Source organism: Solenopsis invicta, chromosome 3, assembly GCF_016802725.1.
Source record: "Solenopsis invicta isolate M01_SB chromosome 3, UNIL_Sinv_3.0, whole genome shotgun sequence".
NCBI lineage: Eukaryota > Metazoa > Arthropoda > Insecta > Hymenoptera > Formicidae > Solenopsis > Solenopsis invicta.
Genome location: NC_052666.1, coordinates 19,189,071 through 19,203,856, shown reverse-complemented (window position 1 = coordinate 19,203,856; position 14,786 = coordinate 19,189,071). Strand labels below are relative to the sequence as shown.

The following is a 14,786-nucleotide window of genomic DNA, read 5'->3' as shown; positions in this document are numbered from 1 at the left end:
ATAATATAAAAACTTTGAAAATTAAATTTAAATTAATCTGTCGGAAATTATTAGAATAATACATTATACTGTTTTTCTTTTCAAATAAATTAAATATTTTTCTCCAATCGAATTCTCATGACTAAAAAAGGAACTGTTATTAGCATTCGATCGCTGATTAAACAGATGTATTAACACAGCTAAGTACGAGCCGTGAAATGTAGTAGATAATGCAGTTATATACACGTCGTGATCGAAATCGACCTTGTATTAAAAACAAATTGGAACATTAATTTTTTTATAATTTTTTAGCTTTTTTAGATTTTTAGCTTTCTTTTTAAAATACTCTATCTGCAAAGCAGGTGACGATAATCATCGGATATATTAAATTTTTTTTTAATTATACAATGAAAACATTTTTTATATTGTTACAGCACTTAGCATATCGTTTAAGATTATTTTGATGAGCACTATAGAACTCGTTTTCGGTTCTCCCACCATTCGGATGATCTTTCGCATAGTGCTGCTCTCGATTACGGATAGTCTTCATCCGGCCAAGTACTCGACCGCGCTGATCTGTTAATCCGGCAGATAACGTTTAGACTTTTTATGACAAGATCACCAATTTCTGTCATGAGTTAATCCTGCCATCTGAAAATGATTCAAAGTTCCGCGATTGTGATTATGAACTTTATTACAAAATGTGGATCGTCGACTTAAAGCAGATATGTGCTATGAGCAGTATACAACGGATGAGACAGGTGGGTATTAAGCGATTAAGTAAGCCGATAAAGATAAAAGAGGAATAATATTTTAGATTTATACCATTGTTGACGCTTGATGTATGAAGTGTCTATTTTTGTATGTTTGTTATCGAATTTGGAGAATTCATATTTGACGTATTCGTAATTTACCAATATCGTAAATAATAAGAGTTAAGATAAAAAAATGTTATTTAAAGATTAAAATTATTTATTACATATTAATTCAATAAATACATAAACGTATATTCTAAATAGATTCTGTAACTGTATCTTTTGTTTAATTATTACATAATTTTAATTAATTTATTCTTTATATATGAAAGCTTTCTTAATTTTTATATGTGTTATCGAGTTTCGAAAATTTATCGACATATTCATAAATAAATATATAATTTTTATTGATTTGACATCATTCGTTAAATTTATTTAAAAAAAATATATTTATTGCATTAATGCAATTTAAAGAAATAAAAAAATTGAAGTAGATTTATATATTATAAATTAAATTGAATTAAAATAATATCACCTTTGTTCAGTAGCGATTTCTCGTATGAGAAATTCTCGACTTTCACAAAAAAATATTTAAAGTGGAAAGTAAACAAGTATAATTTAAAAATTATTAAATACAGTTGAGCGATTAATGGAAAATTCAGAAAATGTGGAAAAATATTTGATAACGTATCGATGTTAATCTCAATATTATCGCCAAGAGTCAATATGCTATCAATAAGCTATCAATTCTATTATTCAGTAATTACTCGTGTAATTGAATTGCTACTACTTACATCATTACAATTACTATTGTGTAATGTCTTATCCCGGTATTTTTGCGATGGATATTTTTTGATCAATTTTAATGATTAATGATATCGGACATATGTTCACTCAAATTAATATGCAAAAATAGTATGATTTATTAAAAGAAACACTTTCAGTTTACTTGAAATGTATCTGGTAGCAAGAAAATTAATGTTATTTTTAGATATTGAGTATTATTTATGCAAGTCACGAGATCCATTTTTAAATAAGCTCTTAATATTGTACTGTGTGACCAGAATTTTCTCATTCAATCTCTTTAGTAAGACAATTTAAATTAAATTTACTTTCAATAAAAACTTTTCAATTTTGGAGATAATAAAGCTTTAAAAATTTACACTGAGAAAAAAGTTATTAACTTGATTAAATTTGTCAGCTTGATTAAATTTTTTCAGTTGAACTATTTATGTATTTGGCTTAAATACATAAAATACTTGTAGTTTAAACACTTATATATTTAATTTAATTATATATATATATTTTAAATTATATATATGTATATATTTAATTTAAATACGTAAATACTTGAACTGAAGAAATTCAATTAAGTTGAAAAATTTTAGTCAAATTGACAATTTTTTTCTCAATGTAGCTTTTTTATAATCTATACGTAAAATAAATTTATTTTCTTTATAACATTAATATAACATAAATTAATTATAGTATTTATTACATTAAGTAATAGTATTATAAATTACAGTAGTACTAACAAATTTCTAATCTTTCTAATAACGTGTTATAATCGAGATCAATTCCACGAAATACTAATGCGTAAATTTTTTTTAAGGTACGGTTATTAGAGCTTATTTGATCATGGGAGTTGAGCGATAAATGTGAAACACGTGATTAATAATCTTCATATTTCTTTTCAGCAAACTGTTTTACACATTAATTGTTAGCTAATTACCACACGTGCGTTAGTATCGGCATATTTTAACCGCAGCCGTGACCGACACGACGTGTGCAGTAAATAGAAGATAATAACAGTTGTTAAGTGGCCGTTAACAATCATAAAATTATTCAAGTTAAAATGCCATCGTAAAACGTCGTTCAACTAATTATTTCAACCTGCTTACATTAAAGTGCGTCAATGTTTTGAAGTTACAGGTTTTGCATGAGAGATTCATAATTATTACCAAATTACAATGAAACAATAGCAGTTGCATTATAAGACTCTTAGTCTTTTTACTTGAGACGTAAAAGCCCAAAATTTTGATTTTGTACTCATGTCATTATAGCAAAAAGATGATCTTTGTCTTTGTAAATTATAAAAATTAAGTATTTTAAATGAAACTGCCAAAATCATCTGAAAGTAATAATTAGTCCCAAATTAGTCCCAAAAAAATCATCTATGTAACAATAATGACATATTTTTGAAAATTTGAACGGACAAGAAGTTTCTCAATTTCTAAAAATTAAAAGTATTTATGTTTATCTTATATAAAGCGCGCTTTTATTTTACACCTCTCGCCTTTTGGACTCGTACCATTCTTCTATGTTTCTCAGGTATAAAATTATTTTATTAAATGTTTTTAAATAAAAAAAAAAATTATCTCTTTAAATGAAAACTAGCATGACGAATGGTTTGCTTCGAATATCTGATATTCTGTTAATTATAATGCATTTTATAACTGAATCATGCTTCTCGTTTTAGCTAGACGTACGAAGAAGTAAGACTAGCGAACCTAAGGAGAGAATAAGGCGACTAAGTGGCCGTCAGTCGTGCGGTTTCGCGAATAAAGGAAATGTTCGTGCACGAAACGCGTCCGCAAATTTATCTCGTCAATTAGAGATGATCGTCGATACTGACGTGATGTGTAATAGTTAACGTCACCGGAGGTTCGCGATACGTGACGCATTATTCCTTTGACGTGCGGATGGAAGACGAAGAGGAGACCGAGTGATGGAATTCTCAGAGTGAAGGCACGAAAGATGGATCCGTTAAATCGTAATTCTCCTAACTTCTTGAGAAAACGAATCTGTTCTTTTAATATATATTTCTTCGTTAACACTCAAAGCTAAGTTCGGCAGACGAGAGCTCTCTCTGTCTCTGTCCGAAACTTGATATTTCTCTGATATGAAGATTCTCCGCAACAAATGCGAATTTTCTCAGGCCAGTGTAAACGAGCAATGTCCACGAACGTTATTAGCAAATAGAGATCGACATCGTCAAGACCGTTGCGACCGAGACGCGTTATAAATTCTCTTCTCACGCGTTATAAATCATATTTATGGACTTGCAATAACGCAGAAAGAGGATCAAGACGAATCGAACGCATCTGTCTTCCGATCACTCGCTGACTGTCGCCGTTTTTCATTCTACTGCGTCACGCGGCTATGTTTTGTACGTCAATTTGCGACATTGCGAATCAAATATGGAATATCATGCGACTCTTCAGCTTAAAACGGACTCGCCTTGTTGCATAACAATTAATTTAACAACTTTTAATTCAATTCTTGCCTAACGTATTGAACGTCGATATTTGATCGTTCTTGTTTAATTTAGTTCGATATTTTCTTCTTGGAGGACTCATTGACTCTCAGTTTTACAATAAGCGGCACGAGTTCTCATATGACCTCATATGACTTTCCGCTAATTCTGAAATACTTTGTGTCGTTCAGAGCTTGTGTGCACTTATGCAAATTTCTATGCCATGCGTTCGAACCGGCGACGAGTCACACGATCGGACGAGTGGTGTAAAATTGAAAGAGACACGCGCGGCGTTGTTTCACGCCGTAAATTATCCATGCGAATACAAAAATTGATCGCTATTACGATCCACGTGGATCGTTATTGCGATCCGGCAATGGCGATAGGATATATGGTGTTCACCGAGCTGGAGACCGAACGTATTGTGCAACCAGCATTGTTGAGGGAAAGGTCTTGGTAGTTTGACGTGCGACGGTGCACCAGCTAGATTTCATCTCTAATAATTGCGAGTTTGACGGGCTGCTACGTTTTCTGTTTTTTGAGTCACCGAATTGTTGATCGTGAAGTTAAAAATCTAATCAGTCGAATGGTTTATGACAAGAAAGTATGCTCCTTTCGTGATGGAAAAATTCTATAATATTTTACACAATTTTTTAAAAATGCTATAAAAATCTACATGAAAATGCTAAAATTGGAACACTTCTAAATTTTTGTATTTTTATAATACGTCGTGATTTGATTTCTGTGATTTGTATGAATTTCTCGATAAAACTACGTCAAATTACAATGAACTACAACATTCTACGCATTTCTAAGTAGTTTACTCTGACAAAAAAATTTCTATGGATAAGCAAAAATAGAAATTTGTAGAAATTATTAGTTTTTTATAGAAATATTTGTTTCTTTTTAGAAATATGTATTTAATTACATGTTAAAATTAACAAAAGTTTCCAATTCCAGCATTTTTTGTGTAGATTTTTGTAGCATTTCTTAAAGTTATGTAAAATTTTGTAGGATTTTTTCCAGCAGGTTTTTCATCCCCGAGGAAATATCTTACAGGATTCTATGCTAATCAGCGTGGTACCATTATCTTTTTAATCGAAAATCTAATTGGGATTTAAAAAAGAAAAAAAATTAATTTCCTGAAATTTTAATAGATCAGTATCATCACACTCAACGAGTAAAAAAAATTGTTTTTTTTTTTTTTTAAATCTGTCCAATACTTTTTTTTATCTCGTGCGTCAATTATCTTGTAATTGTAATTGATATTGATACTTGCTATAAATTAAATTAATTCTACAAAATCGCATTCAAGTTTTGCAAAAGTTTCTCCACGTCTATCGTTAGATCACGTTATACATTATAAGCTCTTTCGGTCGCAGGGTTTCCTGGGCACCTAGCAGCGAGACGCAACCGCGATGACGACGCAACGCCTAGATCGTTAAGAAGGCTTCTGATGGATCGGAGATATCGGGCTCTGCGGTGATAACATCGCCCTCGTGAGAGCTCGTCATAATCGATACGACGACGATCGCCGCTTAAGAAGCCGTAAAAGGGAGCCACTCTTCGCGGGGAAGAGTTAGTGTGCTTGTGGCGAGCGAGCCAGGAAGCTCACTCGATCAGCCGTTTAGCTTCACCACCAGGGATCATGTGGAGAATGCGTGTCCGCGGCACATTCGCTACTTCAACAGGAACTTCCTGACGGAGGAGTTTTTTTGTTTATCTGGAGATATCTCCTTGTCTGGTCCAAGGATCTCTCTGTTATCTCCTTGTCACATCCGTCGGATTTCAGCATTTCGCCGATAGTGTTCGAGAATGTCCAAGAAGCAATGGCTTGCCCTACTGTTATTGTTCCTCACGTACTTGACACTGGGCGCTACCATCTTCTATTTTATCGAGAACTACTACGAGAAGCAGAAGATCGAGAGGGAAAGAGATGAACGCATTATGATCAGCAGTAAGAAAATATTAATGACAATCACTGGTATCGGCTATCTCACGCGAAGATTGCGCAGTCCTTAATCCGGTTTCGTTAACTCGTTGTATCCAACTTGATATGATATACTTCAAATAATTAATATATTATTCTTACATTTAATTCGGTAAATATAATTTGGTATTATAAGTCAATGGAATTTTATAAATTTATCGATTTCTTCTTAGTACCAAGGAATGTTCTAATATTTGATCATTAAAAATGATTTCTCGAGAATCATGCGAACAATGATTCTTATACTTTATTTAAATTTAATAGACTCTAATAGATTGACTATTGATAATTCGAGGTTTTCTAAAGATATGAATTATTAATGTTTGAAGTGAAAAATTAGTGACACACGTTACCTTTTCGCTAAAGAAAAATCTAGATTCTCAGAAATCACTTTCTGCACTCATATTAATTTTTATTCATATTTATTAATTTTTAATATAAAAAATTATGATTAATATAAAAAAGTAGTAGTTTAAAAATAGCAAAGCAGCCCCTGATTTCTGTAAATTATTTTAATTGATGATCGTCGGAGTACCAAGGAGAAAACTGCATGCGAACGGAATGGTGAAAACGCGTATGAACTTGCATATCATTTGCAATTCGTAGTTGCAATGTGACATTGGGCTATCTATATATATCCATTTACTACAAGCGCAACTTGAAGAAAAAAGTCCTTGAAATTTTGACTCGAAACTTAGTTTATAAAGTAATTTTGATAAAAGAAACAAATGATAGCTTCGTTTACACATTTTTGTCCAACCGTTTAAGAGCTAATGAGTAATGAGAATCTTATTATTGATGAAATTGTCTCTTCTTCAATACCAAATGATATTTTTTGTTCGACAGGCAGGAAAAGTACCCTCGAGATTCCGTTATCGTTGAGATTAAAGTTTAACATCTCTAAATATTAATTATGGAAATATCTTAACGACACAAAGATGTCACTATCGTGCCTGTCTCATGTGCTCGTAATTAATCGGCCGATTTCTGCGTCATTGTTTGCGACGTGATTCGAGATTTCGGTGATAATAATGCAAACAGTGCTTAGGCCACGGTCGTGCAGAAGACGAGTCCGGCGTGTAAAACGTTTGAAACTTCCGACATGCATTTAGTAACGAGATACCTCGTGGCATCTTAAAGCAGTTGTGTCATCGACTGAGATTGCATCGACGGTCACCTGTCACTTTAAATTGTTTATTTGATTATTATAACAGACGAAAACCGAAGGTTCCATTTAATTTTTCTAAAACTTGTATATTTATTGGAATTAACGGAGACATTAAATTCTATGAAATTAGAAATCTCAAGAAGTTTTCATTTATAATATCGTCAATTTTTCAGGTGCGTCAAGATTTTCAAATTCTGTACAAGTTTGGAGCCTTGCCTCTTCGGATGCGATTTAAACTTTTTGATACTTTCGGTGATCCTCGAAAAATATAGCTTCTCGGAACGCTGAATTTAAACGAGCCACTCTGCGAAATATGCGTCGGACCTTTTGTAACAAATAGCCGGAAAGTCGGCGCGGCTGTTCGGCGTCATTGGGTTTTTGTATGCGTGACCATGTCCGATACAATTGTTCGCGCGGAAAAAAGGGTATTATTTGAACAATCGGACAATATCGTGCGACGGGAAGAGTCCGGCGTTAGTCGACGGCCAGTGTCAGTGTCACCGAAATCGATTACGAAATCGTCATCTCGACCACTCCTGTCAAAGTCACATTTAAAAGCGACGATATCCGCTCTTGCGCCTATTATCTCCTCCTACCTCAGGTGGCTGTTGACTCGGAAGGATAAAAGTGCGCTCTGGAAAACAACGGAATTATTTAACTTAATTTATTTCTTTTTTCTGCAAGGATGTGCCGTGTCCTTATTTCGTTAGCCTCGATACGAATGACGCGATCGCGTTTCGATTGCAATTGCGTGAAGGTCCAGGCGGGATCTGCTTGCACAAACCGGCAATATAAGATGACAAATATCGGCTGATAAGATAGTGCGTACAGTACAATTGTCTCGAAAACGGTTCCGTTCGGAAAGGATGGCGAAACAGGGATTATCTACAGTGAACGGTCGCGGATACGCGAGATATAATTTTAAATTATCCGAATCGTAAATCGAATTTTTTTCAGACTTATTGCATCATCACTATGTACCCAGTACCGAACACAACGAGTCCGAGATTCTGCAGAAGATCACCAAGTACTGCGGCAAGTCAGTCTATAATTACACCGAGGGCGAAGATCGTTTGCAATGGGACTTTTACAACAGCTTTTACTTCGCTTACACGGTCGTTAGCACCATCGGTAAATATCTATTAGTTAAAGCGTTCAAATAAATCTTTAAAACGTATCTAGAATTAGTTTTATCTAAAGTCAATGGATTATAGCCTTACGCCATTTTTTCTTCGAACCTTTTAATTATACGTAATTATAAGATTTTTTTATTGACGTATTTGTTCCGAGTACACATGGATCTTATAGACATTCCAAGAAAACGTTTGAAGGCGTTGTTTAAACGATTTAAATAAAAAATAAACGCGTTGAGTCATTATAGTTCAAGATCTATTAATTTTCATGATATACTTTAAAAATTATATATAATAAAATTATAATTAAGAATTATATAATTTATATTTTTAATTAATTCCAATTTAAAGGAATGAAAAGATACACAAAACAGTAATTCAACAGACATTTATTCTCTGAATTGGAATAATTAATTAAAAATATTAATTATGTAATTATCAGTTATAATTGTATTGTACATAATTTGTGAAATATTTCTTGAAAATTAATAGATCTTGAATTATTACAATTTTTATTTGATGTAAGGCTCCATAGTTTTTTTTTATTCTCTCAATGATCCTCGTTATTCCTCTCAAATAATTTATTTATTATGAACTATACAGGATATGGCAATTTGGCTCCTACAAACACTCTCAGTCGCATTCTGATGATCTTCTACGCCCTCGTAGGCATCCCGATGAACGGGATCCTGTTGACGCAGTTGGGTGAATTTTTCAGCCGCGTGTTTATCAGGACCTATCAGAAATACAAATCCTATAAGCAACGTCAGTCGTCCTGCGATTATCCCACCAAGAAGTCGATACCACCCGAGACGCGTAAGACAATGAGAATGGCAGCCCAGATCTTTCTGTACCTGACGCCCGGCTTCATTGTCTTCATCTTCTTCCCGGCAATTCTGTTCTCGCATTATGAGGACTGGTCTTACGATCAATCGGTCTATTACGCCTTTGTCACCCTCACGACCATTGGTTTTGGCGATCTTGTCGCGGGTATGTGCTATCTTATCGATTTCTCGGACACGCACGTGGTGCTCGATTAACTTAATTTTTTTTATCAGTAGCGAGAAGTTTTGTTTTCGCAATTATACGCACATTTCGCGGAATCGCATACTTTTAGTCAGTTCGTTGTTTTCATATTCTGTATAATTCTATAATATGTCATTCATATCATTTATTTAGTCGTATTATTCATAATTCAAACTATGGCATAGACAGAGACAACTTACAGAAGTGCGGTATGATTGGTTGCGACGTAATTAAAGGAATCTCACATTTAAGTTGTCTCATATTACATGGATTGTAAAACTTTGTTGTAAAACCAAAAGTGTGCGAACGATTATAGATTGCACATCGTTATGTTGTTATACTTATATCGATAATTATTGAATAAGATAATACTTTTGAGAAATTTATTAAACACGAAAAGATATCGCACAGTAAAATGAGGAAATATATATTTCAAAAATATTATAGGAACTGAAAAATAAATCTTAACTATAAATTAATTATAAATTGAAAATATTTCTATATTACATCTATACATAAGAGAAAAATGTGAGAAGTTCTAGCTTAGATTTTAAAAAAATTTAAATTAAAAAATTAACGTTTATTTTATTTTTGAAAAAAAATAAGAAAGAAATACGAATTTGCTACAGTATATGAAGCATTTATCCTCAATATAAAATTTATTATATAAATTTATTTGATTTGATAATATCGGGCCACTTGAGGCTATACATACGAAAATTTTGTCAACTCTTTTGATTGATAATATTGAAACGACAGACACTTGTACTCTTATCATTAATCGCTTCAAATTATACAATCTATGAGCTTGCCTGTTCCACCTAATTAAAAAACAAATATTTTTAATCATGCTTACGTACTCACGTGGGAAGCAGATCTTAAGTAAGTAACATTCCATACACCGTAAATTAAATAATAAAATAGTGAATTTGCATATACAATCAGAGCTAATAAAAAATGTAATCAAAAATAGAATGTGAAATATAAGAAATAAAAAGATAAGCAATAAATTCAAACATTTAAAGTATAATTATCAACTTTTGTATTATAATTATAAACTTTTTACATTATTATCTCTATCTTTATTTATATTATTAATGAAACTTTCAGTACCAATTATTACTTATTTAACGTTGATCATTTATTATTTTTTTTTTTATCAGAGGATATACGATACATTTAAGAGGATATACGATACATTGAAATAACTATTCACGACTTCTAAATGAAAATTATTTAAAGTTTATTTCCAAAGCGAATATTTCAAAGTCAGTTGAAATTAAGTGTGAGTGAAAAATGATGGGAATGCTAAAAGAAGAAACTTTTGCACTATGAAGATTTTTATTTTAAATTCTTTCTGCTTAAAGGCCAAGACAATACGAAAGGAAGCGGTCCATTGTTCATCATGTACAAGATATTCTTAATATGCTGGATTTCCTTCGGACTGGGCTACATTGTCATGATAATGACATTCATCGCTCGTGGTATGCGCAGCAAAAAGATCACGAGGCTTGAGCACAAACTGGCTATGAATCTCAAGCTTACGCAGAGCAAGATTTGGAACGAGTTTAATAAAGAGGTCAACTACCTGCGCCGCGTTTTTAACGAGTTACAATTATCTAAGGTCAAAGTAAGTGACCTGGTTGTACTAAACACCCTTAAGTAACCGTATATTTTTGTTGCGAAAATATTTACATACATTCTTATATAAAGTATTTTATTATTTGTTTATATATTTTTCAAAAATATATATATTGTTTCTATATTTCTCAAAATTTTAATAAATTTAGTCGATTATTGTTTGCTTAATAAATTAGTGAAATTCTCTTTTAATTCTTTGTGTTGAATATAACTTGTTTTTTTAATTATTCTCTCCAGTTATATTTATTAGATTTGTTATTCTGAAGATTTTTAATAATAAATATGATGAATTAATGCTGATATTGTAACATATAATTGAAAATAATTTTATTATCAACTTAATTATTAAGTATAATTTTTTGTGTTACTTTTATTTATAAAACTCTCTAATCGATTGTTAACCGATTGTTTAATATTACTTATTTATTCAACGTGTTTTTTTTTTTTAATCAGAGGGTGTACGTAGATGAATACGAGTCTGAGGAACCTCCGGCGAAATTTGCGCGTAGCAACAGTTTTCCGAATCTCCGAGACTTAACAATTGGTGGATACGGGGACTCTATACCGCATCCGCGACGACGAGCTAACAGTGAAGTAGTACCAATGGTGAGTCATAACTTTCTTTAAACATAAATAATCTTTTTTTAAATATTGTAATCTTAAATAACCCGTTGTTTAAAGGACGAAGTGACACGTGTGGTATCCGAGACTGATCTTCAAAGGATAGACAAGAATGCTACATTTGCCACGCACGCTATAGTGCAGCCGGCGGAACTCTTAGCGCGCTTGGTGAATATTCTTGGTTACATACCTCCACGGGACGATTTTGAGTGGGACCAGACCGAAGAACAGACCAACGCTCAGAACGAGAGTAAATCGATCGATCAGAGCCAAGTCAACAATGTTCCGCGATGGACAATCGGTGGTGAAAAGTTTCCGTTCGCCAGGCCTCGATCTAGGGCGACCAGCGAGATACGACTGCACACTACGAAGGATGATTCTGTTCAACGCAACACCGAATGGACCTGGTCCGGGGTAGCCTCGACAAAGCTGCAGGAGATGATGAAAGATCGCGACACGACTGTATCCTCAAAGGACAACAAGCCATATAAGAAGTTCGCGTCTCTTGCGTTGCCGATTACCGCGCCTAAGAATTTCTTCCCTAGATGGAGAAAACAAAACAAGATGCCGTCAGACGTTGGTTCTAATATAGACAAAGCTGTCGAAATAACGATTGACGAAAACGAAAAGCAGAATAATTCGATCGATCCGTTACCTTCGTACTTGGACGAGAGACGCGACTCAATTTCGAGAAAGCCGCACTACTACACGCACACCGGTGGCAATCTGCCGAATTATCTAGAGGGTAACAATTTGCTGGAAGAGACGAGTCTGGCAGATTTTCTTAGAGCGTTGACCGCTCTTCATACACGAGTAGGAACAGTTCCCGACGAATACGTCGCCAAACCCAAGAGAAAACTGGGAACAGCCTGTTTGACCCCACCGAGATTACCCAGTCTCTTCACTCTGTTCTCGAATGCGCCTGGTTCAGTTTCAGCGAATCAGAGCAATCAGAACACCGTCACAGGAGCGCAATCGAGTCGAAGAATGTCCCTCAAATTGGCTGATAATTCCGGTTCCAGCACACCTACTTCTTATATCAGAAAGGCAAGCGTTCCTATGAGGCCTAGATTCTCTTTGAGACCGGTAGCGACCCCATTGAGTCCTCCGACGCCACCTGATTATGGATCCCCACGATTGCCGGTATTAAAATCAAATTTTTGTAAAATTCGATGACTATAAAATTCTTACAATTGATACAAGTTTAAAATCTTGAAATAAATTTTAACAAAACACAAATATAGTGATTAGTAATTTAATGTAAATGATAGTAATCTTGAAATTTATTTTATAAAAAAATATTTTTCAGCTACGACTCCCTCAAGGAATGGATGATCAAAATCAAGAACCCATCTCAATGGAATCCTTCATTTCCGTGTCGCCGAAGGAGCCGCTCGTGAACATGGAAAGTCCACCGGGAATTTCATCGCCAATTCAACAGCCGTCCGGTAAGCGTCGTTTCTCTATAAGACCCGCTCAACTTAGTGCGCAGACGAGTCCAATGGGCACCAGGTCCACGCCTTCGCCGTTACACACGCCTAAACCGCTGCCGAAATGGAAAGCGGGTATGCTTCAGCGACAGATCACTCAGATGAATCTACGTCGTCGCACCAGGACGTGCAGTCTCGGTGACGTTCATTCCGATAAACGCGAGAAGACTACTCCACCCCTCAGCCCTCTCGCTAAGGACAATATTAAAACTTTTGATGTTAGCAAACAAGGCAGCTCGAGTCAGAAAACAGTGACTATCATGTCACCGGCGGAGGAGATGACTATGACCACAAAAAATGAATTTCAAGGTTCCATGGTACTTCCCTCAGGCTTGAGAGATGAGCAAACTGCACCATGGAGGGATCAGGAAGGTGTAATTTCGTCGATTAATCCTTTCGTTTTTGGAATTTCTAATGAACCGCCTGCAGCATTGAATGAGTCCATGATATTAAGCATGCATAGGGATGGAAAATATCCCCAGGAGGATTCCGTATTAGTTTATGAACCAGTTTACAAGCCATCATTCTCCTTCGAGCAAAAATTAATAAAGTTGAACGACGAATTGGACAAAACACTTCAAAGAGGAATGCAAGAGACAAGTGTAGATTTTAAAGAAGTTCCTAAAATGGAGAAGAAACAGGATGACACACACATATGTGTAATTGATAATTTAGATACTTTAACAAGCAGCACAAGTTCCCCAGAGTCGAGAAAGCACAAACCCAGCGTGTCAATAAACTCGTACAAGCCACCATTGCAAGAGACGATAGAAAAGCCGACGATCAATCCATTTGAACAGTACAGAGCTATGACGAGAGCTGCTGGAAAGGAAGAGGATGCGGACTTGAAGGAAATTAAAGTTGAGAAACCTGACAAATAAAAAGGAAAATTCATAATCGTACTATACGGAGAGTTTATCAATTAAGAAAGAGTATAATGTTGTTTAATTTTAAAAAGCAGAAAAATTTGACGTCAAGTTTTGTTAACAAAAATATCTAAATATTTTTTAAAATTAACAGATAAACGTCATTTTTATAAACATAATTGATAGTTTTGTTAAAAAAATGACTTTACATAAATACAGGAAAAATGATTTTTTGTATTTACTGCAAAAAATAACTTATGAAATCGGAAATCTTGTCAATTAAGGATTTGTAGCTTGCTATTACGTGTGCAAGAAATAATCCTATCCTACATATGTTAGTTTGAAAACTTTTTACTAGTAGTAATTAACAAATTCGTGTCTTGTTTCAAAATGTTAGGTAATTTATTAAAAGAATGTAGATAGAAAATATAAATTTTATACAGTATTTAATATGTAAATTATAAGGAAAGATGTAATTTAACAACAGAGTGACAAGCTTTGTGAAAAGTTTCATCAATATACGTAAATCCAACTTTTCAAACTAGTCGGATTTATAGCATTTTTCAAGACAAATGTACATTTTATGAAGTAACATTAATATAACGTTAATGATAATTATTAGAAATGTAAGTAAATTATAAAATATGCATATTATTAAGTTTTAATTTAAACTTAGACAAGACTGTGATATAATAAATAAAGCATATATTATGTCTATCCTCAATTTCACAAAACTAGTGAAACAAATTACTTAGAAAACAGATATTAGAAAATAGATATTATAAACAGATAGTTAGACAAGAAAATTTTTTGTTAATAAATAATGAAAAGTAAAAAATTTTCTTTTAAATCTAGAGTATT

At 33.6% G+C, this 14,786-nt stretch overlaps 1 protein-coding gene across 4 annotated transcripts; it reads left to right on the top strand.

Annotated features, from left to right (window-relative positions):
- The first annotated feature begins 38 nt into the window (after positions 1 to 38).
- Positions 39 to 14,775, top strand: LOC105203590 (open rectifier potassium channel protein 1). 4 transcript variants are annotated; one of them, XM_026138951.2, is made up of 8 exons: positions 39 to 740; positions 5,373 to 5,947; positions 8,106 to 8,279; positions 8,885 to 9,271; positions 10,675 to 10,937; positions 11,402 to 11,554; positions 11,630 to 12,712; positions 12,879 to 14,775. In XM_026138951.2, the coding sequence occupies exons 2-8, from the start codon at positions 5,806 to 5,808 to the stop codon at positions 13,938 to 13,940; spliced, it is 3,264 nt and encodes a 1,087-aa protein (XP_025994736.2). In that variant the 5' UTR covers positions 39 to 740; positions 5,373 to 5,805; the 3' UTR covers positions 13,941 to 14,775. The 4 variants fall into 4 exon arrangements, with proteins under 4 accessions (XP_025994736.2, XP_039302333.1, XP_039302334.1 ...); XM_039446399.1 differs by lacking the exon at positions 39 to 740 and adding an exon at positions 3,118 to 4,594; XM_039446400.1 differs by lacking the exon at positions 39 to 740 and having other exon boundaries at positions 5,838 to 5,947; positions 6,827 to 8,279.
- Positions 14,776 to 14,786: the final 11 nt, after the last annotated feature.